The 26,291-nt window shown below is 44.6% G+C and overlaps 1 protein-coding gene across 2 annotated transcripts in view; it reads right to left on the bottom strand.

Annotated features, from left to right (window-relative positions):
* SMARCC1 (SWI/SNF related, matrix associated, actin dependent regulator of chromatin subfamily c member 1) overlaps window positions 1-26,291 on the bottom strand; it is a 215,906-nt gene that overhangs the window by 183,394 nt on the left and 6,221 nt on the right. For both annotated transcript variants that reach the window (XR_004275039.1, XM_032297943.1), the window contains exon 2: window positions 13,777-13,896. Coding sequence is in view for 1 of the 2 variants with exons in the window: in XM_032297943.1 (XP_032153834.1) it covers window positions 13,777-13,896 (120 nt within the window). In the remaining variant the exon portion in view is untranslated. The remainder of the gene's footprint in view (window positions 1-13,776; window positions 13,897-26,291) is intronic.

The following is a 26,291-nucleotide window of genomic DNA, read 5'->3' as shown; positions in this document are numbered from 1 at the left end:
ACATGTAAGTCATGAGCCAGACACAGTAGCTCACGCCTGTAATCTCAGCACTTTGGGAGGTCAAAGTGGGCAGTTACCCGAGATCAGGAGTTCAAGACCAGCCTGATCAACATGGAAAAATCCTGCCTCTACTAAAAACACAAAATTAGCCAGGCGTGGTGGTGCATGCCTGTAATCCCAGCTACTCGGGAGGCTGAGGTAAGAGAATCACTTGAACCCGGGAGGCAAAGATTGCAGTGAGCCGAGATCATGCCACTGCACTCCAGCCTGGACAAGACAGCAAGACTCTGTCTCAAAAAACAACAACAAACACAAATGAAAGTCATGACAAACAGATGTCAGTCAGCTAGGCATGGTGGCTCAAAGCTGCAATCTTAGTACTTTGGAAGGCCAAGGCAGAAGGACATCTTCAGTCAGAGAGCTCAAAACCAGCCTGGGCAATATAGTGAGACCCTGTCACTACCAAATTAAAAATTTAAAAATTTGGCCAGGCGCTGTGGCTCACACCTGTAATCCCAGCACTTTGGGAGGTCAAGGTAGGCTGATCACTTGAGGTCAGGAGTTCGAGACCAGCCTAGCCAACATGGTGAAACCCCATCTCTATTAAAAATACAAAAATTAGCTGGGTATACTGGTGCACACCTGTAATCCCAGCTGTTCAGGAGGCTAAGACAGGAGAATCGCTTGAACTTGGGAGGCGGAGGCTGCAGTGAGCTGAGATTAAGCCACTACACTACAGGCTAGGTGACAGAACAAGACTCTGCCCTCACCCTCCAAAAAAAAGAGGAGTGGCAGAATGTGCCTGTGGTCCCAGCCACTTAGGAGTTTGAGGTAGGTGGACCAGTTGAGCCCTGGAGGTCAAGACTACATCGCACTATGACCACGCCCCTGTTCTTCACCATAGCCTGGGTGACAGAGCAAAGCAGTGTCGGAAAGGAAAAGGAAAGAAAAAGGAAACGGAAAAGGAAGGGAAGGGAAGGGGGGGAGGGGGAGAGAGAGAGAGAGAGAGAGAGAGAGGAGAAAGAGAGAGAAAGGAAGGAAGGAAAGGAAAGGAAAGGAAAGCAAAGGAAAGGAAAGGAAGGAAAAGAAAAAGAAAAAGGAAGGAAGGAAGAAAGAAAGAAAAGAAAGGAAGGAAGGGAGGGAGGGAGAGAAAGAGAGAGAGAGAAAGAAAGAGAAAGAGAGAGAAAGACTGGCTGAATTATCTCAAATTAATTAAGACAAAATACAAAACTAAATAAAATATGTGGTGTTGGATTGGATCTTATAAAAGACATTTTTGAGACAACTGATGAAATGTCAAAGCAGATTATATGGTAAATAATGGTATTATATCAAAGCCAATCTCCTAAATTTGATCACTGTATTTACTAGGATAAAGCCCATGTTCTAAGGAGATCTGTCCTCAGTCTCAAGTCTCCCCAGCTATTCCCTCCCCGCTAGATTGGACTCGATGGATGATGACAACTTAAGCGACTAAGACTGATGCTTGCTTTCACATAAAAGTCATCATTTTATTCTTGTTTCCAAGACTTACATGCTAATCTCTACTTTCTCCCTCACCCATTCCACAAAGTCCCAAAATTGGCATGATTCTGGCAAAACAATACCATTCTCACATACAGATCATAAAATGTTCAGTAAGAGAGATCATATTTGCCAAATTCAATAATTTTCCCCCATTTTTTTTTTTCTTTTGAGACAGTCTCACCTGCCCAGGCTGGAGTGCAGTGGCACAATCTCGGCTCACTGTAACCTCCGTCTCCCAGGTTCAAGCGATTCTCCTGCCTCAGCCTCCCAAGCAGCTGTAATTTTTTTGTATTTTTAGTACAGACAGTGCCTTAATAGGTTGGCTAGACGGGTCTCGAATGCCTGACTTCAGGTGATCTGCCCACCTCAGCCTCCCAAAGTGCTGGGATTATAGGCATGAGCTACCGTGCCCAGCTTGTTTTCTCCTATTTCTTTGCCACAGAACATTTTTAGAAACTCAGAAAGAGGCCTATTAGGAAAAATTCTTCAAAGTGAAATTTGAAGACAATAGGTTCCTCTTAGCCCTCTGCATTGACTCCTCCCCTCCCTCTACTCAGCTGCTGTAGGTACTCCCCAGGGAATCATTATAAAACCAGTGATCAGGTCCAACTCCTTTTCTGACAACTATAAGCCAATTCTTATTAACTTCAGATTCCAAGTGGTTTATTCAATCAAATGAAAAGATTGTTGAAGTCCTCCAACTCCCACCCTTTCCATTATACCAAACCAACCCAGTTCATGAGAATCCCTGCCATGAGGTCAGTCACACTTACCAGGGAGAAATTCCAAAGTGTGAGAAAGAAATAGCTTATGGACTGTGACTCTTCTAAAACATCCCAAAATAGTATGTCCAGTTCAATCATACCACCACATTTGTTAGAACTGGCTATGGCAACATTTTATGATCAATGTATCTACAGGTGTTCCACCAGATCGCGTTAACAATTGAAAATAAATTTAGAAAACATCAAATGAGGTTGGGCACAGTGGCTGATGCCTCTGCTTTGGGAGGCCAAAGCAGGAGGATCACCTGAGGTCAGGAGTTCAAGACCAGCCTGGCCAACATGGCGAAACCCAGTCTTACTAAAAATATAAGTAGCTGGGCATGGTGGCTCACACCTATAATACCTGCCTTTTGGGAAGCCAAGGCGGGTGGACCACGAGGTCAGGAGATCAAAACCATCCTGGCCAACATGGTGAAACCCTGTCTCTACAAAAAATACAAAAATTAGCTGGGTTTGGTGACATGCACCTGCAGTCCCAGCTACTCGGGAGGCTGAGGCAGGAGAATCGCTGGAACCTGGGAGGCAGAGGTTGCAGTCAGCCGAGACTGTGCCACTGCACCCCAGCCTGGCGACAGAGGGAGACTCTGTCTCAAAAAAGTGTGTGTGTATGTGTGCGCGTGCACAAGCACGCGTCTGTATATGTGTATATGTGTATACACACACATATTTATTGGCCAGGTGCTGCAGCTCAACCTTCTGGGCTCAAGAGATCTGCCCACCTCAGCTTCCCAAGTAGCTGGGACCACAAGCATGTGCCACCACAGCTTTTATATATATATATATACACACACACACACACACACACACACACACACACACACACACACATACATATATTATACACATATATATATACACACACACATACACACACACACACACACACACTCATTTTTTTTTTTTTTTTTTTTTGGGGGGGGGGGGGTCTCACCATATTGCCCAGGCTTGTCTCAAATTCCTGGGCTCAAGGACTCTTGTAGTCTCAGCCACCCAAAATGCTAGCATTATAGGCATGAAACACTGCACCCAGCCTTTTTCTTAAAAAAAAAGAGAGTGAGAAAGAGATGGGATTTCGCTCTGTCATTGAGGCTAGAGTGCAGCAGTACTATCGTAACTAATGGTTGCATCTAACTCCTGGGATCAAGTGATCCTTCTGACTCTGCTCCCAAGCAGTTGGGACTACAGACACACACCACATGCATAACTAATTTTTAGTTTTTGTGACAAAAAGGGTCTCACTATGTTGCTCAAGCTGGTCTCAAACTCTTTGACTCATGTGATCCTCCTGCTTCAGTCTCCCAAGTATTTTAGGTTACAGGCATGAGCCACTGTACCCCAGGTACATATGTACTGTTTATTGTACATTAGCAATACATCAGCAAAGTTGGAGGAGGGCACATTATAGGAAGAGAGAGAGAGAAACATGAAAAAAGCAAAGGAAAAAAAGTTGATAAATGAAACATCAATCAAATAAATAAAAAGCACAATGCCAGTGAACTCAGGTTTCTACCTGTGAATCTAGATGGTACAAAGTACAGGCTTGCATTAAAGTTGATCATATAGCTTTCCAGAGCCTAGCCACCACCAGGTCCAGCATGCCCTATGCCTGGAACGCTTGTCCATGTCTCCAACAAAGCAGCCCAAATTTTGCAGCCTACTGAGCTCTATCTAACTGGTCATACTAGATCATGTAGGCTCATTGCCCTTGCACATGAATTATAAAGGCCAGAGGAAGGCCAGGTGCGGTGGCTCACGCCTATCATCCCAGCACTTTGGGTGGCCGAGGCGGGTGGATCACCTGAGGTCAGGAGTTCAAGACTGGCCTAACCAACCTGGTGAAACCCAGTCTCTATTAAAAATACAAAAAAATTAGCCGGGTGTGATGGTGGGCGCCTATAATCCCAACTACTCAAGAGGCTGAAGCAGGAGAATCACTTGAACCCAGGAGGTGGAGGGTGCTGTAGGCAGAGATCACACCACTGCACTCCAGCCTGAATAACAGAGCAAGACTTCGTCTCAAAAAAAAAAAAAAAACAGTAAAATAATATGAATAAATAAAGGCCAGAAGCTAGCTAACTAGATTTCTCAAAGATTTAACTCTTTTTCGACAGTGATCTGTTTTATTCACACATATACGGCTGAGTGGTTCAGTTAGACTACTTGTTTTTTCCAGGTTTGCAGATATTTCCTCCGTGATCCCCAAGTTACAAGAATGTCTATGACTTCATTAATACAAAATTCAAAAACAAGCAAAACTATATTATGTTATTCAGGGATGTACACTAATATGGTGATACCTATAAAGAAAAGCAAGAAAAAGACTCTCTCTGGGGAAAAAGAGTAGTTTATGGATGGGGAAGGAATATATATGTTTATTAGGGTTGTTAGCAATGTTAGGAATTTCTGATCTGGATTGTGGTTAAATGGGTGATCTGTTTATAATTATCTGAGTCAAAATTTACTTTACTCAGTTTCTGTATATTTTATAATAGAAAGGCTAAAAAAAGAAACTAAACCATTATTCCCCAAGTTTCCCACACTATTTCACTTAAACAAGTGCTTATATTCTACTTTCATCAGAGTTCTAAGCTACAAACTCAAATGTTCACTTCAAATATATACATATGACACTCATGGTCTCCTTCCTAGTCTCATGTTCCCAAAGACAGTGTCTCCAGTCTGAAATTCATACAATGGCAGAGTGAAGTCAGGTCAGGAATTCTACATTTTTCCTTTAACTGCAAATTATTATTATTGTTATTAATTATTATTATTAGAAAGTCTTGCTCTCTTGCTCTGTCGCTCAGGCTAGAGTGCAGTGGCATGATCTCGGCTCACTGCAACCTCTGCCTCCCAAGATCAAGCAATTTTCCTGCCTCAACTTCCCAAGTAGCTGGGATTACAAGCACCCGCCACCATGCCCAGCTAATTTTTTGTATTTTTAGTAGAGAAGGGGTTTCACCATGTTGGCCAGGCTGGTCTCAAACTCCTGACTTCAGGTGATCCGCCCACCTCAGCCTCCCAAAGTGCTGGGACTACAGGCGTGAGCCACCGTGCCCAGCCCAAATGATTAAATTTTTTAAGTGCAATGACAGGTTTACAATTTTGGGCATAAGGGTATATGTTGTCAGGATCTGCTGGGGCTGTGTCACGTAAAAAAAGAAAAATAATTCTTGGACATCTCCCAAACACAATTAAAATCCAATTACTTGAGGCTCTCACTTAAGCTTCTAATCTTCTTACTCTCAGAGCTTTGTTTTTTTAAACACAGATGCTTATAATATAGTTTTTTTTTTTTTTTTTTTTTTTTTGAGATGGAGTTTCACTCATGCTACCCAGGCTGGAGTGCAATGGCGCGATCTCGGCTCACCGCAACCTCCGCCTCCTGGGTTCAGGCAATTCTCCTGCCTCAGCCTCCTGAATAGCTGGGATTACAGGCACGCACCACCATGCCCAGCTAATTTTTTGTATTTTTAATAGAGACGGGGTTTCACCATGTTGACCAGGATGGTCTCGATCTCTTGACCTCGTGATCCACCTGCCTCGGCCTCCCAAAGTGCTGGGATTACAGGCTTGAGCCACCGCGCCCGGCCTATAATATAGTTTAAAAGGCAGAACATCTAGATCTGAGCTAGCAGTTTTCTATGTTAAAAAAAGAAAAAAAACAAAAGGCCGAATAAAAAAATAGCTCTAGGCCAGGCGCTGTGGCTCACTTCTGTAAACCCAAGACTTTGGGAGGCCAAGGCAGGAGGACTGCCTGAGCCTAGGAGTTCGAGACCAGCCTGGGCAACATGGCAAAACCCTATCTCTTAAACACACACACACACACACACACACACACATACACACAGAGCTGGGTGTAGTAGTGCATGCCTGTAGTCCCAGCTACTCAGGAGGGTGAAGTGGGAGGATCACCTGAGCCTTGGAAGTTGAGGTTCAGGCTGCAGTGAGTTGAGATAATGCTACTGCACTCTAGCCTGAGTGACAGGGTGACAGAGACTATGTTGCAAACAATGAAAAACAGCTCTATCCTATTATTACAATTATGTTTATATTACGTATGCACATGTACTAAAACCTTGGAGGGATTGTGGAAAAATTAGAAACTTTACTTGTAGTGAAGGTAAAATATATTTTTCTTTTCTTTTCTTTTTTTTTTTTTTTGAGACGGAGTTTCACTCATGTTACCCAGGCTGGAGTGCAATGGCGCGATCTCGGCTCACCGCAACCTCCGCCTCCTGGGTTCAGGCAATTCTCCTGCCTCAGCCTCCTGAGTAGCTGGGATTACAGGCATGCGCCACCATGCCCAGTTAATTTTTTGTATTTTTAGTAGAGACAGGGTTTCACCATGTTGACCAGGATGGTCTCGATCTCTTGACCTCATGATCCACCCGCCTCGGCCTCCCAAAGTGCTGGGATTACAGGCTTGAGCCACCGCGCCCAGCCTTTCTTTTTTCTTTTATACCACATCTTCTTAACAATTTTTTCCTCTTTCAATCCATACGTCTGCTAATGCAATATACCTTTAGCCTTGGCCTTATGAAGTGCTTGGTTCTTTCTAAATCTCTCAGCATTTTTTTTTGAGACGGAGTTTCGCTCTTGTTGCCCAGGCTACAGTGCAACAGCATGATCTCGGCTCACTGTAACTTCCACCTCCTGGATTCAAGCAATTCTCCTGCCTCTCAGCCTCCTGTGTAGCTGAGATTATAGGTGCATGCCACCATGCCCGGTTAACCCACCACCATGCCTAGCTAATTTTTGTATTTTTAGTAGAGACGGGGTTTCTCCATGTTGGTCAGGCTGCTGGTGTCAAACTCCAGACCTCAGGTGATCTGCCCGCCTTGGCCTCCCAAAGTACTGGGATTACAGGTGTGAGCCACTGCACCTGGCCATCTCTCAGCATTTGATAGAACATGAGCCAGCTGTCTGACATCCAGCAAGACTTGGGAAGTTACTATATAAAGTTCTACTCTGATTCTTTTTAAAAAAAGATTAGTCCAAATAGTGATTTTTTAAGACAAAGTGTCAGCTCACTGCAACCTGTCTCCCAGGCTAAAGTGATCCTGCTACCTCAGCCTCCCAAGTAGCTGGGACTACAACAGTGCATGCACCACCACACCCAGATTAATTTTTCTTGTACTCTCTGTAGACACACGGCCAATGTTGCCCAGGCTGGTCTTAAACTACTGGGCTCAAGAGATCTGATCACCTGGGCCTCCCAAAGTGCTGGGATTATAGGTGTAAGCCATGACCAGTGGCCAGCATAATTTTTTTTTTTTTTTGAGACAGAAGTTTGCTCTTGTTGCCCAGGCTGGAGTGTAATGGCGTGATGCCAGCTCACCACAACGTCTGCCTCCCAGGTTTGAGTGATTCTCCTGCCTTAGCCTCCCAAGTAGCTGAGATTACAAGCATGCTCCACCATGCCTGCTAATTTTGTATTATTAGTAAAGACTGGGTTTCTCCATGTTAGTCAGGCTGGTCTCAAACTCCCAACCTCAGGTGATCCACCCACCTCAGCCTCCCAAAGTGCTAGGATTACAGGCGTGAGCCACCATGCCTGGCCCAGCATAAACTCTTATACCGTAATACTAATTACTCAGGGAAAAAACTTTTTAAAGTATACGACTTTTTTTTTTTTTTTTTTTTTTTTGAGACAGAGTCTTGCTCTGTTGCCAGGCTGGAGTGCAGTGACACAATCACAGCTCATTGCAACCTCCACCTCCCAGGCTCAAGTGATTATCCTGCCTCAGCCTCCCGAGCAGCTGGGACTACAGGCACGCGTTACTATGCCCAGCTAATTTTTTTGTATTTTTTAGTAGAGATGGGTTCCACCGTGTTGGCCGGAATGGTCTCAATCTCCTGACCTGATGATCCACCCGCCTCGCAAAGTATATGACTTTTATGTCTCACTGAAAGATTCTTTCCTTGTTAATTACCCATGTCATCAAATTTTGTTTTACACCATTACAGACTGTATCAATCCCTTTCATTTGGGAAAATGATAAACACCATTTTGAGAAGGCAAGTATATCTGATCCCAGCGGCACGAAACCAGGAATTATTTTTAAGTATGGCTTATGAATAAAAATATTATTCCCTAATATTTCAAAATCTGGAAGTAAGTAATGATTTAGTTCCCAGGACTCAAATACCCTACAAATAACATTCTCTGTAAATACCACTTTTGAAAACACTCACACATTCCTACTTAGGAATCCCAATATAATTTCAATCATAATATGTAAAGTACTTTAAATAAGGTAATAATTTTATTCTAAATTACATGTTACAATTAATAAAGTACAATCAATCTGTACTGTATTATAGTGATTTAAACTATTGAAAACTTAAATCAGTAGCTAATTTGATAATTCTACCCCAGTTCATGATGTAAGAGAACAGGAAATGAATACTGTTTAGCTATAAAGAAACTTGGAACTTTCAAATGTTTCACACATAAAATATATAACACACACACATCCCACAGAAAATGATGATACAACAAATGGGTAAAATGTTAACACAGCTATAGATTCTGAGTAAAGGGATACTAAAAGTTCTTCATACTAGTCTTGCAAGTTTTTACTTTTAAGTATGTTTAAACTTGTGTTATAAAAAACATCAGGTGGCCAGGCTCAGTGGCTCATGCCTGTAATCCCAGCATTTTGGGAGGCTAAGGCAGGTGGATCACCTGCAGTAGGGAGTTCAAGACCAGCCTGGCCAACATAGAGAAACCCCGTCTCTACTAAAAATACAAAAGTGAGCCAGGTGTGGTGGCAGGCACCTGTGGTCCCAGCTACTCGGGAGGCTGAGGCTGGAGAATCACTACAACCCGGGAGCTGGAGGTTGCAGTCAGCAGGGATTGCACCACTGCACTCCAGGCTGGGAGATAGAGCGAGACTCCATCTCAAAAAAAAAAAAAAAAAAAAAGAAAAAACAATCAGACATATGTTTCAGAAAATGAAATTGTACTGAGAATCCTGCTGAAAAGTTCCACTGGCAAAAAATAAGCAAATTCAGTATCTAAAAATTTATATATAAACTATACATACTTATGTATAATAATGTTAATAAATAAATCAAAGAATATTAACAAAAGATAGCTATTTTTAAAGCTGAAAATAAAATCTAAATAGAATGATCTTGCAACTGTGGCTTCAACCAGGACCCAGTAACTTCCTAATCTGTTCCTCTAATTCAGAATTTTCTTTTTTTTTTTTTTTTTTTATTTTTTTTTTTTAGTAGAGACGGGGTTTCACCATGTTGACCAGGATGGTCCCGATCTCTTGACCTCGTGATCCACCCGCCTCAGCCTCCCAAAGTGCTGGGATTACAGGCTTGAGCCACCGCGCCCGGCCTAATTCAGCCTTTTCTACGGAACCCCACATGTATCCCAGTACTAATGGGATTTCATTTATTTTTTTAAAGACAAGAGTTTTGCTCTTGTTGCCCAGGCTGAAGTGCAATCGTGCAATCTTGGCTCACTGCAGCCTCCGCCTCCTGGGTTCAGGCAATTGTCCTGCCTCAGTCTCCCAATCCTATCACCATGCCCAGCTAATTTTTTGTATTTTTAGTAGAGACAAGGTTTCACCATGTTGGACAGGCTGGTCTCAAACTCCTGACCTCAAGTGATCCACCCACCTCGGCCTCCAAAACTGCTGTGATTACAGGCGTGAGTCACCGCACCCAGCTTTTTTTCCCCCTACAAGAAGGAGTTTTGCCCTTATCGCCCAAGCTGGAGTACAATGATGCGATCTCGGCTCACTGCAACCTCCGCATCCCAGGTTCAGGCAATTCTCCTGCCCCAGCCTCCTGAGTAGCTGGGAGTACAGGCGTGCACCACCACGCCTGGCTACTTTTTGCATTTTTAGCAGAGACGAGGTTCATCATGTTGGTTCAGGCTGATCACGACCTCCTGACCTCAGCTGATCCACCTGCTCTGGCCTCCCAAAGTGCTGAGATTATAGGTGTGAGCCACCATGCATGGCCACCCAGCTCTTTTTTTTAAATAGAGAGTCTTGCTCTGCGGCTGAGGCTGAAGTACAGTAGTACAATCATAGCCCACTACAGCCTCATTACTCCTGAGCACCAACAATCCTCTCATCTCAGCCTCCCAAGTAGCTGGGACTACAGGTGTGTGCCACCACACCATTTTTTAAGATGGGGGATATCGCTATGTTTTCCAGGCCAGTCGTGAGCTCCTGATCTCAAGCGATCTTCCCACTTGGCCTTCCAAACCACTGAGACTACAGTCCCAGGTCCTTGGGAGGCTGAGGCAGGAGAACCATTTGAACCCGGGAGGCAGAGGCTGCAGTCAGCCAAGGTTGCAGTGAGCCGAGATTGCGCCACTGCACTCCAGCCTGGACAACAGAACAAGACTCCATCTTAAAAATAAATAAAAAAAAGATAAAATGCACACTTCTATCATAGTAAGCCAGTCCACTGATTCTGGCCCATCTCTCTGATTGCCCTCTACCTACCCTCAGCTCTAAATGTGCTGAAATATGTACAACTACCTTGAAGTACCCTATTTTCTCAAACCTTAACGCTTTTATGTGTTGCGACCACTCCCTGAAAACCCCATCCTCCTGCACTCAGCTGAAGAACTCATACCCAACTTTAAAGACTCAATTCAAATGCCCTTTTCCACAGAAACATTTCCTGAGATCACCAGGTAAGTCAAAGGCTCTATTAACACAGCTCATTAGATAGTGAGTCCCCTGAGGATGAACAATATACTGTATTTGTTTGTATTCTTAGGACCCTGCACCTAATCAAATTCTCAACATTTGCTGACCTCAAATCAGTGGAGAAAAAGGAGCCCTTTTGAATAAATTTTTCTGGGATAACCAGATAACTACAGGAAAAAAGCATAAAAATGAATCTGCCAGTTCTCACACTAACTGCCAGGGTAAATCCTAAATAAATCACAGAGTTAAACGTAAAAATAAGGTTGGGCATGGTGACTCATATCTGTAATCCCAGGAATTTGAGAAGCCAAGGTGGGAGGATCACTTGAGCCCAGGAGTTCAAGACCAGCCTGGGACCAGATGCAGTGGCTCACACCTGTAATCCCAGCACTTTGGGAGGTAGAAGCAGGTGGCCAAAGTGCTGGGATTACAGAGTATTGCTCTGTCACCAGGCTGGAGTACCGTGGCACGATCTCCACTCCCTGCAACCTCTTTCTCAGCCTCCTGAGTAGCTGGGATTACAGGCACGTGCCACCACACCCAGCTAAATTTTTTGTATTTTAGTATTTTTGCATTTTAGCCCAGCCTCTCAATTATATTTGAAAGATCAGTAAGTTGTTCAACAATTTAGTAATAAACAATAGTCCCCATGAGAAAAGGTCTAGGCAGCCAGGCGCAGTGACTCACGCCTATAACACAGCACTTTAGGAGGCCATGGCGGGCAGATCACCAGTGGTCAAGGGTTCAAGACCAGCCTGACCAACATGAAGAAACCCCATCTCGGCTAAAAATACAAAATTAGCCAAGCGTTGTGGTACATGTCTGTAATCTCAGCTACTCGGGAGGCTGAGGCAGGAGAATCGCTTGAACCAGGGAAGCAGAGGTTGCATGAGCCAAGATCAAGCCACTACACTCCAGCATAGGCAACAAGAGTGAAACTCCATCTCAAAAAGAAAAAAAGGCTTATTTATCATAGGTTCATACAGGCAGCTAACAGCAGGCTGGAAAAAACAAAAACCAAAATTAACAAATTAAATTAAAAGACAAAAATTATGAGAAAACGTATGACAGACAATTCCTGAAAATCTAATAATTGTAAAACCAGGAGTTCAAAAATATAAATAAAGGAGTATAAGATGGCATAGGGGGCTGGGTGCGGTGGCTCAAGCCTGTAATCCCAGCACTTTGGGAGGCCGAGGCGGGTGGATTACGAGGTCAAGAGATCGAGACCATCCTGGTCAACATGGTGAAACCCCGTCTCTACTAAAAATACAAAAAATTAGCTGGGCATGGTGGCGCGTGCCTGTAATCCCAGCGACTCAGGAGGCTGAGGCAGGAGAATTGCCTGAACCCAGGAGGCAGAGGTTGCGGTGAGCCGAGATCGCGCCATTGCACTCCAGCCTGGGTAACAAGAGCGAAACTCCGTCCCAAAAAAAAAAAAAAAAAAGATGGCATAGGTTGGGCACAGTGGCTCACACCTGTAATCCCACGGCTTTGGGAGGCCGAGATAGGCGAATCACTTGAGTTCAAGACCAGCCTAGCCAACATAGTAAAACCCCATCTCTATTAAAAATACAAAAATTAGCCAGGCGTAGTGGTGCATGCCTGTAGTCCAAGCTACTTGGGAGGCTCAGACAGGAGAATCGCTTGAATCTAGAAGGCGGAGGTTGTAGCGAGCAGAGATCACTCCACTGTGCTGCAGCCTGGGTGACAGAGCAAGACTCTGTCTCAAAGTAAATAAATAAAAAAAATAAATATAAATATAGCAGAGATGGGCTGGGCAGAGTGGTTCATGCCAGTAATCAAAGTGCTTTTGGAGGCCAATGTGGGAGGCTCGCCTTGAGGCCAAAAATTTGAGACCAGCCTGGGCTACACAGCAAGAGCCCATCACTACAGAAATTTAAAGTCACTCACACATGCATGGTGGCACATGAGAGTAGTCCCAGCCTCCTGGGAAACTGAGGTGGAAAGATGGCTAGACCCCAGGGGTCAAGGCTGCAGTGAGCTGTGATCACACCACTGCACTCCCGCCTGGGCAACAGAACAAGTCCCCGTCTGTGCACAAAAAAATAAAACACACAATTGCAAGGACACCAAAATTATATTCTCACACAAGTTCAGGAGGGTATCACCTACAAAACGCAAAAATTCCACAAAACAGGCCAGGCTGGTGGCTCACACCTGTAATCCCAGAACTCTGGGAGGCCAAGGCAGGCGAATCACGAGGTCAAGAGATCAACCCATCCTGGCCAAAATGGTGAAACCACGTCTCTACTAAAAACACAAAAATCAGCCAGGCATGGTGGCACATGACTGTAATCCCAGCTACTCAGGAGGCTGAGGCAGGAGACTCGCCTGAACCCGGGAGGCAGAGCTTGTGGTGAGCCCCGATCACACCATTGCACTCCAGACTGGGCAACAGGAGCAAAACTCCGTTTCAAAAAACAAAAATCCAAAAAACAGTATTCTAGCCAGAAGACCTGTATCAGGAGAAAACATGGAGAAGACTTGGTACAGCAGAGAGAATACGGACCTGCAACATAGTAAAATATTGTTAAGTCTTCACAATCACTACTGCAGCATTTAATGCAAATGTTACATGCCTCCTCAAAAAGAAGCTTCCTACAGTTAAAAAGTATTCTGTAACTAAAATTCTGTTGAGGTTATTTTTTTCTTTTTAAATTCTATATGCTAGCAGCAGCAAAGGAAAAAGCTGGACGTTGCACCTGAAAGCAACTGAGGATGCCCAAATAATTATAAGTTGATGTACTTACAGGGAGTTTAGTGAAGGCCGGGTTGGTGACGTGCTTCCCAAAGGCATCTTCCTGGAACTGAAGAAGCTGTACTACCAGCCCAGCCAGCGTTTTATTGGTAGGAGCATCCGCATGAACGTACTGCAAGATAAAGACAGGCATCCAGAAACTAGTATCATTTTTGCAGGCGAAAATGTTGGCTTACTTCCTAGTAACTACTAAGTACTTACACTGTGGTAAATTTATATATGTCTGAGACACACTCTGTGCTATAAATGAGCTTACAAAAACACATACATTTTTTGAGACAGAATCTCACTCTGTCGCCCAGGCTGGTGTACAATGTCTCAATCTCAGCTCACTGCAACCTCCACCTCCCACCCCAGGTTCAAGCGATTCTCCTGCCTCAGCCTCCAGAGTAGCTGGGATTACAGGCACCTGCCACGGCGCCTGGCTAATTTTTGTATTTTTAGAGACAGGGTTTCAACATCTTGACCAGGCTGGTCCAAACTCCTAACCTCGTGATCCGCCCGCCTCGGCCTCCCAAAGTGCTGGGATTACAGGTATGAGCCACTGCGCCCGGCCACATGTGTGCATTTAAAAATGGTTAAAATACTAAATTTTTCTTTTGAGACAGAGTTTCACTCTTGTCACCCAGGCTGAAGTGCAGCAGCGCAATCTCAGCTCACTGCAACCTCTGTCTCCTAGATTCAAGCAATTCTCCTGCCTCAGCCTCCCAAGTAGCTGGGATTACAGGCATGCACCACCACGTCCAGCTAATTTTGTATTTTTAGTAGAGATGGTTTTTTTTGTTTTTTGCTGTGGCAAACCTTTGAACTCCCATACAACATTTCAAGGTTAATGTGGTATGTTTCTATTACGATAATATTTTTTAGATGAGTAGTGTATGGCCAAATTACATCAGCTGCAGAGTCTTTAATTATTATGCATAAGACAAAGGGCATACAATTTCTGCTGCTACCAATGAAACATGCAGAATATAAAAAGGCAATCATTTACTTTTTCATTTTTGAAATGGGGTCTTCTTCCATCACTCAGCCTGGAATGCAGTGTAGTGATCGTGGCTTACTGCAGCCTAGACCTCTTGGGCTCAAGCAGTCCTCCCGCTTTAGCCTCCCAAGTAGCTGGGACTACACTACAAGTGCGTGCCATCATGCTTGGCTAATTTCTGTATTTTTTTTTAAGGGATAGGGTCTTGCTACGTTGCCCAGGCTGGTCTTGCGCTCCTGGGTTCAAGGGATCCTCTCACCTAGGCCTTAACAAAGCGCTGGGATTACAGGCCTTAGCCACAGCACCTTCCCAAGACAATCATTCTTAAATCTTATTATAGTGGCAAAATTAGTACTTGTTGAGGTGCTCTGGCTTTCCACTGTAAAGAAAACAGGATGCAGTTGACTGCTAAGACTGATATTTTATTAAAACACTTTATTTCACATTAAATCATTTAGAACTGGGCAAAATCTAGTCAGCTGCCTGTTGCATGGCCCGAAAACTAAAAATGATTTTTACACTTTTAAATGGTTGGGAGGGAAAATTTTTTAAAGAATATTTCATAGGCCGGGCGCGGTGGCTCACGTTTGTAATCCCAGCACTTTGGGAGGCCGAGGCGGGTGGATCACGAGGTCAAGAGATCGAGACCATCCTGGTCAACATGGTGAAACCCGTCTCTACTAAAAACTACAAAAAATTAGCTGGGCATGGTGGCGCATGCCTGTAATCCCAGCTACTCAGGAGGCTGAGGCAGGAGAATTGCCTGAACCCAGGAGGCGGAGGTTGCGGTGAGCCGAGATCACGCCATTGCACTCCAGCCTGGGTAACAAGAGCGAAACTCCGTCTCCAAAAAAAAAAAGAATATTTCATGATACATGAAAATTATATAAAATTCAAATGTCAGGGTCCATAAAGTTTTATCTAAGTACAACATTTACGTATCACTCATGGTTATTTTCATGTAATAACATAATTGAGTAATTGCAACTGAGACTGCACAGTCTACAAAGACTAAAATATTTACTAACTGGCCCTTTACAGACAAATCTTGCCTATCTTTTCCTAGACCATTCCATTTCTATCCTTCTAAAAAGGTACTTTTTTTTTTTGAGGTGGAATCTCACTCTGTTCCCCAGAATGGAGTGCAGTGATGCGATCTTGGTTCACTACAACCTCCACCTCCAGGGTTCAAGAGATTCTCCTGTCTCAGCCTCCCGAGTAGCTGAGACTACAAGCACATGCCACTGTGCCTGGCTAATTTTTATATTTTTAGTAGAGACACATCTTTCACCATGTTGGCCAGGCTGGTCTTAAACTCCTAACCTCATGATCTACCCACCTCAACCTCCAAAAGTGCTGGGATTACAGGCATCCATGGAGATGGCCAAAAAAGCTACTACTTGTATTAAAATTAGCTGGGTGTGGTGGCACACACCTATAGTTCCAGCTACTTGGGAGGGTGACGCAGGGGAATCGCTTGAACACAGGAGGCGGAGGTTGCAGTGAGCCAAGACCATGGCACTGTACTCCAGCCTAGGCTACACAGCGAGGCTGTTTTTTAAAAAAAAGAATGTTCTGTAAAATGTACACGGCTGGGCATGGTGGCTCACGCCTGCAATCCCAATACTTTGGGAGACTGAGGCAGGTGGATCACAAGGTCAGGAGACCCAGACCATTCTAGCCAACACGGTGAAACCCCGTCTCTACTAAAAATAGAAACAATTAGCCAGGCATGGTGGAGTGCACCTATAGTCCCAGCTGCTCAGGAGGCTGAAGCAGGAGAATCACTCGACCCTGGGAGGTGGAAGTTGCAGTGAACCAAGATTGCGCCACTGCACTCCAGCCTGGGGGATAGAACAAGACTCTGTCTCAAAAAAAAAAAAAAAAAAAAAAAAAAAATTCTATATGCGGGGTATAGCCACAAAGTGACACATTTATACCAGATATGAATCAAACACTGGAGACAAGTTTCATACAACTTACATGCTTAAAAAAGCATACAAGATGTGAATTCTGTTGTCAGGCTGGTATTGCTGTTATTAAAGAAAAAAAAATCAAGATGTCAATTGTGGCCAGTCTCACCAGCTCACATCTGTAACCTCAACACTCCAGAAGGTTGAGGCAGGCGGATCACCTGAGGTCAGGTGTTTAAACCCCATCTCTACTAAACATACAAAAAAAATCGGTGGCTCACGCCTGTAATCCAAGCACTTTGGAGGCCAAGGCGGGTGGGTCACCTGAGGTCAGGAGTTCAAGACCAGCCCGACCAACATAGTAAAATCCCGTCTTTAAAAAAAAAAAAAAAAAAAATATATATATATATATATAAATACAAAAAAAATTAGCCAGGCATGGTGGCAGGCGCCTGTAATCCCCATTACCTGGGAGGCTGAGGCAGAGAATTGCTTGAACCTAGGAGGCAGTGGCTGCAGTGAGCTGAGATCGCGTCATTGCACTCTAGCCTGGGAACACAGCAAGACTCCATTTCAAAACAAATAAATAAATAAAGAATTCTGTAAAAGTTTCCTTAAAAAGAAAATAAAAAAATAAAAAAAAAGATAAACAGAACTGCAAAAAATAGCCAGGTGGTGGCACATGCCTGTAATCCCAGCTACTAGGGAGGCTACAGCAGGAGAATCGCTTGAACCTGGGAGATGGAGACTGAGGTCAGCCGAGCTCATGCCACTGCATTCCAGCCTGGGCAAGACAGTGACACTCCGCCTCAAAAATAATAATAATATTCAATTTGGTAAATAATTAGTAAGTGATACTCAACACAGTATCTTTTTTTAATGTTCTTTTAGGTTCAGGGATACATGTGCAGGATATGTAGGTAATTCCATGTTTTGGGATTTGGTGTTAGGATTATTTTGTCAGTCAAATAATAAGCATAGTAACCAATAGGTAGTTTTTTTTATCCTCTCTCTCCTCCTATCCTACCCTCAAGCAGGCCCCAGTGTCTTTTATTTCCATCTTTTTTTTTTTTTTTTCCCCAAGACAGAGCCTCATTTGGTCATCCACACTGGAGTTCAGTGGCAAGATCATGGCTCACTGCAACCTCAGCCTCCTAGGGCTCAGGTGATCCTCCTCTCACCTTAGCCTCCCAGGTTGCTGGGACTACACACATGCACCACCATGCCTGGCTAATTTTGGGGTCTTTTTTTTTTTTTTTTGGAGAGACAGGGTTTTACCATGTTGCCCAGGGTAGTCTCAAACTCCTGGGCACAAGCAATCTGCCAGCCCTGGCCTCTCAAAGTGCCCTCTCACCACTCCTATTCAATATAGTATTGGAAGTTCTAGCCAGAGCAATCAGGCAAGAAAAAGAAACAAAGGGTATTCAATTAGAAAACGAGGAAGTTGGCCAGGCATGGTGGCTCACGCCTGTAATCCCAGCACTTTGGGAGGCCAAGGCAGGCGGATCACCTGAGGTCGGGAGGTCGAGACTAGCCTGACCAACATGGAGGAACCCTGTCTTTATTTAAAAAAAAAACAGGCGCGGTGGCTCATGCCTGTAATCCTAGCACTTTGGGAGGCCGAGGTGGGTGCATCACCTGAGGTCGGGAGTTCAAGATCAGCCTGGCCAACATGGTGAAACCCCATCATAAAAAAAAAAAAAAAAAAAAGGAAAGGAGGAAGTCAAATTGTCTCTATTTGCAGATGACATGATTGTATATTTAGAAGACCCCATCGTCTCAGTCCAAAATCTCCTGAAACTGATAAGCAACTTCAGCAAAGTCTCAGGATACAAAATCAATGTGCAAAAATCACAAGCATTCCTATATACCAATAACAGACTTAAAGAGAGCCAAATCAAGAACAAACTGCCACTCACAATTGCTACAAAGAGAATAAAATACCTAGGAATACAACTAACAAAGAATGTAAAGGACCTCTTCAAGGAGAACTACAAACCACTGCTCATTGAAATAAGAGAGGACACAAACAGATGGAGAAACATTCCATGCTCATGGTTAGGAAGAATCAGTATCGTGAAAATGGCCATATTGCCCAAAGTAATCTATAGATTCAACGCTATTCCCATCAAGCTACCAATGACCTTCTTCACAGAACTGGAAAACACCACCTTAAACTTCACATGGAACCAAGAGAGTCCGCATAGCCAAGTCAATTTTAAGCAAAAAGAGCAAAGCTGGCGGCATCACGCTACCTGACTTCAAACTATACTACAAGGCTACAGTAATCAAAACAGCATGGTATTGGTGCCAAAACAGAGATATAGACCAATGGAACAGAACAGAGGCCTTGGAGGCAATGCCACACATCTACAACCAACTGATCTTTGACAAATCTCACAAAAACAAGCAATGGGGAAAGGATCCCCTGTTTAATAAATGGTGTTGGGAAAACCGGCTAGCCATGTGCAGAAAGCAGAAACTGGACCCCTTCCTGACACCTTACACTAAAATTAACTCCAGATGGATTAAAGACTTAAACATAAGACCTAACACCATAAAAACCCTAGAAGAAAATCTAGGCAAAACCATTCAGGACATAGGCATAGGCAAGGACTTCATGACTAAAACACCAAAAGCATTGGCAACAAAAGCTAAAATAGACAAATGGGACCTAATCAAACTCCACAGCTTCTGCACAGCAAAAGAAACAATCATTAGAGTGAATTGGCAACCAACAGAATGGGAAAAAATTTTTGTAATCTAGCCCATCTGACAAAGGGCTAACATCCAGAATCTACAAAGAACTAAAACAGATTTATAAGAAAAAATCAAGCCAATTCAAAAGTGGGCAAAGGATATGAACATACTTTACAAAAAAAGACATATATGAGGCCAAGAAACAAGAAAAAATGATCATCACTGGTCATTAGAGAAATGCAAATCAAAAGCACATTGAGATACCAACTCATGCCAGTTAGAATGGCGATCATTAAAAAATCTGGAGACAACAGATGCTGGAGAGGATGTGGAGAAATAGGAACACTTTTATTCTGTTGGTGGGAGTGTAAATTAGTTCAACCATTGTGGAAGACAGTGTGGCGATTCCTCAAGGACCTAGAAATAGAAACCCCATTTGACCCAGAAATCCCATTACTGGGTATATATCCAAAGGATTATAAATCGTTCTATTATAAGGACACATGCACACGAATGTTCACTGTAGCACTGTTTACAATAGCAAAGACTTGGAACCAACCCAAATGCCCATCGATGACGGACTGGACAGGGAAAATGTGGCACATATACACCGTGGAATACCATCCAGCCATAAAAAATGATGAGTTTGGCCGGGCGCGGTGGCTCAAGCCTGTAATTCCAGCACTTTGGGAGGCCGAGGCGGGTGGATCACAAGGTCAAGAGATCGAGACCATCCTGGTCAACATGGTGAAACCCCGTCTCTACTAAAAATACAAAAAATTAGCTGGGCATGGTGGTGCGTGCCTGTAATCCCAGCTACTCAGGAGGCTGAGGCAGGAGAATTGCCTGAACCCAGGAGGCGGAGGTTGCGGTGAGCCGAGATCGCGCCATTGCACTCCAGCCTGGGTAACATGAGTGAAACTCTGTCTCAAGAAAAAAAAAAAAAAAAATGATGAGTTTGTGTCCTTTGGAGGGACATGGATGAACCTGGAAACCAGCATTCTCAGCAAACTGACACAAGAACAGAAAATCAAACACTGCATGTTCTCACTCATAGGCAGGTGTTGAACAATGAGAACACATGGACACAGGGAGGAGAGCATCACACACTGAGGTCTGTGGGGGGGAACTAGAGAAGGGACAGTGAGGGGTGGGGAGTTGGGGAGGGATAACATGGGGAGAAATGCCAGATATAGGTGATGGGGAGGAAGGCAGCAAACCACATTGCCATGTGTGTACCTATGCAACAATCTTACATGTTCTTCACATGTAACCCAACACCTAAAACGCAATAAAACATACACACACACACACACACACACACACACACACACACACACACACATATATAAAAAGAAAAAGAATAAACTTTGAGGCCAGGCGCAATGGCTCGAGCCTTTAATATCAACACTTTGGGAGGCCAAGGCAGGCATATCACCTGAGGTCAGGAGTTCAAGACCAGCCTGGCCAACATGGCGAAACCATGACTCTACTAAAAATACAAAAAATAGCCAGGCGAGGTAGCGTACACCTGTAATCCCAGCTACCCAAAAGGCTGAGGTAGGAGAATCACTGAAACCCAGGGGACAGAGGCTGCAGTGAGCCGACATTGCACTACTACACTAGAGCCTGAGCGACAGAGCAAAACTCCATTTCAAAAAAATAAAAATAAATATAGTCGGGTGCAGTGGCTCATGCCTGTAATCCCAGCAGTTTGAGAGGCTAAGGTGGGCAAATCACGAGGTTAGGAGTTCGAGACCAGCCTGGCCAACATGGTGAAACCCCGTCTCTACTAAAAATACAAAACTTAGCTAGGCGTGGTGGTAAGCACCTGTAATCCCAGCTACTCAGGAGGCAGAGGCAGGAGAATCACTTGAACCCAGGATGCAGAGACGACACTAGGCCAAGATCATGCCACTGCACTCCAGCCCAGGCAACAGTGTAAGACTCCATCTCAAAAACTGAATAAATAAAAATGAATAAAAAACTTCGAGACAGACCTCTTATGTACCCAGAAAAATTAAAAACTAAAACTTCAGTCAGCCGGGTGTGGTGGCTCATGTCTGTAACCCCAGCACTTTGGGAGGCCAAGACGGGCGGATCATCTGAGGTCAAGAGTTCAAGACCAGCCTGATCAACATGGAGAAACACCATCTCTATTAAAAAAATACAAAATTAGCCAGGCTTGGTGGAGCATGCTTGTAATTCCAGACACTCAGGAGGCTGAGGCAGGTGAATCGCTTGAACCTGGTGGGCAGAGGTTGTGGTGAGCATAGATTACACCACTGTACTCCAGTCTGGGCAACAAGAGCAAAACTACGTCTGGGGTGCTGAGGGGGGAAGGAACTTCTGCTGGATGCAGTGGCTCAAGCCTATAATCTCAGCACTTTGGGAGGCCAAGGCGGACGGAACACTTGAGGTCAGGAGTTCAAGACCAACCTGGCCAACATGGTGAAACCCCGTCTTTACTAAAACACAAAAATTAGCTGGGCATGGTGGTGCATGCCTATAGTCCCAGCTGCTTGGGAGGGTGAGGCAGGAGAATGGCTTGAATCCAGGAGACAGAGGTTACAGTGAGCCGAGATCGCACCATTACACTGCAGCCTGGGTGACAGAGCAAGACTCCGTCTCAAAAAAAAAAAAAAAAAAAAAAAACTTCAAGTTTACCCTACAAAACTGACAAAATACATTGTACATACCCACAAGATTCATAGTCTTTAATAACCACAAGTTTGCTAGAAGAGTCATATAAGGTACTGCACTTTTTTTGTACATGGCAAAGCAAAACAAAAAAAATAACCGGCCGTGATTGGTGGTTCAAGCCCATAATCCCATAACTTCGGGAGGTCAAGAGTTTGAGACCAGCCTGGCCAACATGGCCAAGCTCTATCTCTACTAAAAAAATAGAAAAACTAGCCAGGCAGAGTGGCACACACCAGTAATTCCAGCTACTCCGGAGACTGAGGAAGGTGAATTGCTTGAGGCCGGGAGGCAGAGGTTGCAGCACGTCGAGATAGTGCCACTGCACTCCAGCCTGGCTGAAAAAGTGAGACTCTGTCTCAAAAATAATAATAATAATAATAATAACCATAATCTTTATTTTTCAGATAACTAAACAATGACAACCTCTACAGTCAAAAAAGGCAAAGTCCTTGGGAAAGGCTGTTCACATGGAACCAAATCAACTTTTCAGGGAAGTATTTTTGTTTTAAGATGGGAGTCTTACTCTGATGTCCGGGCTGGAGTGTAGTGGTGCGATCTCAACTCACTGCAACCCCCACCTCCCTGGTTCAGGCGATTCTCCCACCCCGAGTAGCTGGGACTACAAGCACGTGCCACCATGCCCAGCTAATTTTTATATTTTCAGTAAGGACAGGGTTTCACCATGCTGGCCAGGCTGGTTTCAGACTCCTGACCTCGTCATCTGCCCATCTCGGCCTCCCAAAGTGTTGGGATTACAGGCGTGAGCCACTCAGCACAGCTTTCAGGTAAATATTTTTAGTAACTACAGTGAATACAGGCCGGGTGCAACGGCTTGTGCTTCTAATTCCAGCACTTTGGGAGGCCAAGGTGAAGGACTACTTGAGACCAGGCGTTCGACACCAGTCTGCCAACATAGTAAGACCCTGTCTCTATTTATTTAATTATTTAATTTATTTATTTTATAAGACAGTCTTGCTCTGTAGCCTAGGCTGGAGTGCAGTGGTGTGATCTCCGCTCACTGCAGCTGCCACCTCCCAGATCAAGCGATCCTCCTGCCTCAGCCTCCTGAGTAGCTGGAATTACAGGCATCTGCCACAACCCCTGGCTAATTTTTGTATTTTTAGTAGAGACGGGATTTCACCATGTTAGCCAGGTTGGTCTCAAACTCCCGACCTCAGGTGATCTGCCCGCCTCAGCCTCTTAAAGTGCTGGGATTACAAGCATGAGTCACCACACCCCACCTTTTGTTGTTTTATTCACCCAGGACTGAGTGCAGTAGCATATTCTTGGCACACTGCAACTTCTGCCTCCTGAGTTCAACCAATTCTCCTGCCACCCTACCTGGCCAAGAAAAAAGGTTTTAAATAAATAACTATACTGAATGCAGCTTTGTATATGTCCTAAACTTCACCCAACATATTGAATGTATAATTCAACATGTTCTGAATAAAAAAGGTTTCAGGTAGCTGGGCACAACGGGCCATACCTGTAATCACAGCACTTTGGGAGACAGAGGCGGGCAGATCATCTGAGGTCAGGAGTTCCAGAACAGCCTGGCCAACACGGTAAAACCCCAGCTCCACAAAAACTACAAAATTTATCTGGGCATGGTGGTACACGCCTGTAATCCCAGCTACTCAAGAGGCTGAGGCAGGAGAATCAGTTCAACCTGGGAGGTAGAGGTTGCTTGCAGTCAACCGAGATCATGCCACTGCACTCCAGGCTGGCGACATAACAAGACTTCATGTCAAAAACAAAAAAGAAAAAACTCAACCAAAATTATTACCATAGGTATTCTAAAGTCCAATTTTTCTTATTAATTTATCTACCTATTTATTTATCTTCGAGATAGAGTCTTGCTCTGTCAGCCAGGCTGGGGTACAGTGGAGAGATCTCAGCTCACTGCAACCTCCGCCTCCCGGGTTCAAGCAATTCTGCTGCCTAAGCTTCCCAAGTAGCTGAGATTACAGGTGCCCGCCACCACATCCAGCTAAAGTTTTGTGTTTAGTAGAGATAGGGTTTCACAATGTTGACCAGGCTGGTCTCAAATTCCTAACCTAAGGTGATCCACCTGCCTCAGCCTCCCAAAGTAGCTGGGATTACAGGCGCTCACCACCAAACCCAGCTAATTTTTGTATTTTTAGTGAGACAGCATTTTGCCGTATTGGCCAGGCTGTTATCGAACTCCTGGCCTCAAGTCATCTACCGGCCCTGGCCTCCCAAAGCACTGGCATTACCCGAATGAGCCACCACGCCTGGCCTTGAGTCCAATTTTTTTTTTTTGAGACAGAGTCTTGCTCTGTCACCAGGCTGGAGTGCAGTGGCACAATCTCAGCTCACTACAACCTCCGCCTCCCAGGTTCAAGCAATTCTCCTGCCTCAGCTTCCTCAATAGCTGGGACTACAGTTGTGAACCACCACAACTGGTTAATTTTTGTATTTTTAGTAGAGATCAGGTTTCACCACGTTGGCCAGGCTGGTCTTCAACTCCTCACCTCAGGTGATCCACCCGCCTAGGTTTCCCAAAGTGTTGCAATTACAGACATGAGCCACCACGTCCAGCCTGAGTCCAGTTTCTAATAAACTATAACATATTTAATTTCGGTTAGATTTTTTTTTTTCCCAAATCATCCTGTCAAACTACCAATCATGAAAATTCATGTAGGCCAGGCATGGTAGCTCACACCTGTAATCTCAGTACTTTGGGAGGCCAAGGCTGGTGGATCACCTGAGGCCAGGAACTCAAGACCAGCCTGGTCAATATGGTGAAACTCTAGCTCTACTAAAAATACAAAAATTAGCAGGGTGTGGTGGCGGGTGCCTATAATCCCAGCTACTGAAGAGGATGGGGCAGGAGAATTGCTTGAACATGGGAGGCCAGGATCAGGCCACTGCACTCCACCCTGGGAAAAAGAGCAAGACTCCATCTCAAACAAAGAAAAAAAGGCCAGGCGCGGTGGCTCACACCTGTAATTCCAGCACTTTGGGAGGCCAAGGTGGATGGATTACCTGAGGTCAGGAGTTCGAGACCAGCCTGGCCAACATGGTAAAACGCTGTCTCTACTAAAAATACAAAAATCAGCAGGGTGTAGTGGCACGAAGCTGTAATCCCAGCTACTCATGAGGCTGAGGCAGGAGAATCGGCTTGCATCTGGGAGGCAAAAGTTGCAGTGAGCTGAAATCACACCATTGCACTCCAGTCTGGGTAACACAGTGAGACTTCATCTCGAAACAAAAATAGGCTGGGCGCGGTGGCTCAAGCCTGTAATCCCAGCACTTTGGGAGGCCGAGGCGGGTGGATCACGAGGTCAAGAGATCGAGACCATCCTGGTCAACATGGTGAAACCCCGTCTCTACTAAAAATACAAAAAATTAGCTGGGCATGGTGGTGCGTGCCTGTAATCCCAGCTACTCAGGAGGCTGAGGCAGGAGAATTGCCTGAACCCAGGAGGCGGAGGTTGCGGTGAGCCGAGATCGTCCCATTGCACTCCAGCCTGGGTAACAAGAGTGAAACTCCGTCTCAAAAATAAATAAATAAATAAATAAATAAATAAATAAAAAGGCGGCAACAGATCTGAAAAGACAGAAAAAAAAATAAAAAATAAAAACAAAAAAAAGAAGAAAAAAAAAAAAAGCAAAAAGAAACAAAAATAAAAAATAAAAATTAGCCGGGCATGGCAGCACATGCCTGTAGTCCCAGCTACTCAGAAGGCTGAGGCAGGAGAATCGCCTGAACCCAGGAAGCGGAGGTTGCAGTGAGCTGAGAGGGCACCATTGCACTCCGGCCTGGGTGAGAGAGCAAGACTCCATCTCAAAAAAAAAAAAGAAAAGCCACTGACTCCTAATTAAGAAATTTTAATTTTGATGTCATAAACAATTAATCTGTTGTGTTTTTGGTTTTGTTTTTTTATTTGAGACAAGGCTCACTCTGTTGCCCAGGCTGGAATGCAGTGGCACCAACACAGTTCACTGCAGCCTCAACCTCTTAAAAGCTCAAGTGGGCCGGGCGCGGTGGCTCACGCCTGTAATCCCAGCACTTTGGGAGACCGAGGCAGGTGGACCACGAGGTCAAGAGATCAAGGCCATCCTGGTCAACATGGTGAAACCCCATCTCTACTAAAAATGCAAAAAATTAGCTGGGCATGGTGGTGCGTGCCTGTAATCCCAGCTACTCAGGAGGCTGAGGCAGGAGAATTGCCTGAACCCAGG

The sequence above is a fragment of the Sapajus apella genome, unplaced genomic scaffold (genome assembly GCF_009761245.1).
Source record: "Sapajus apella isolate SASKATOON/1434 unplaced genomic scaffold, GSC_monkey_1.0 scaffold38, whole genome shotgun sequence".
NCBI lineage: Eukaryota > Metazoa > Chordata > Mammalia > Primates > Cebidae > Sapajus > Sapajus apella.
Note: the sequence above shows the minus strand (reverse complement) of the source record. Positions and strands in the feature narration are given on the sequence as shown.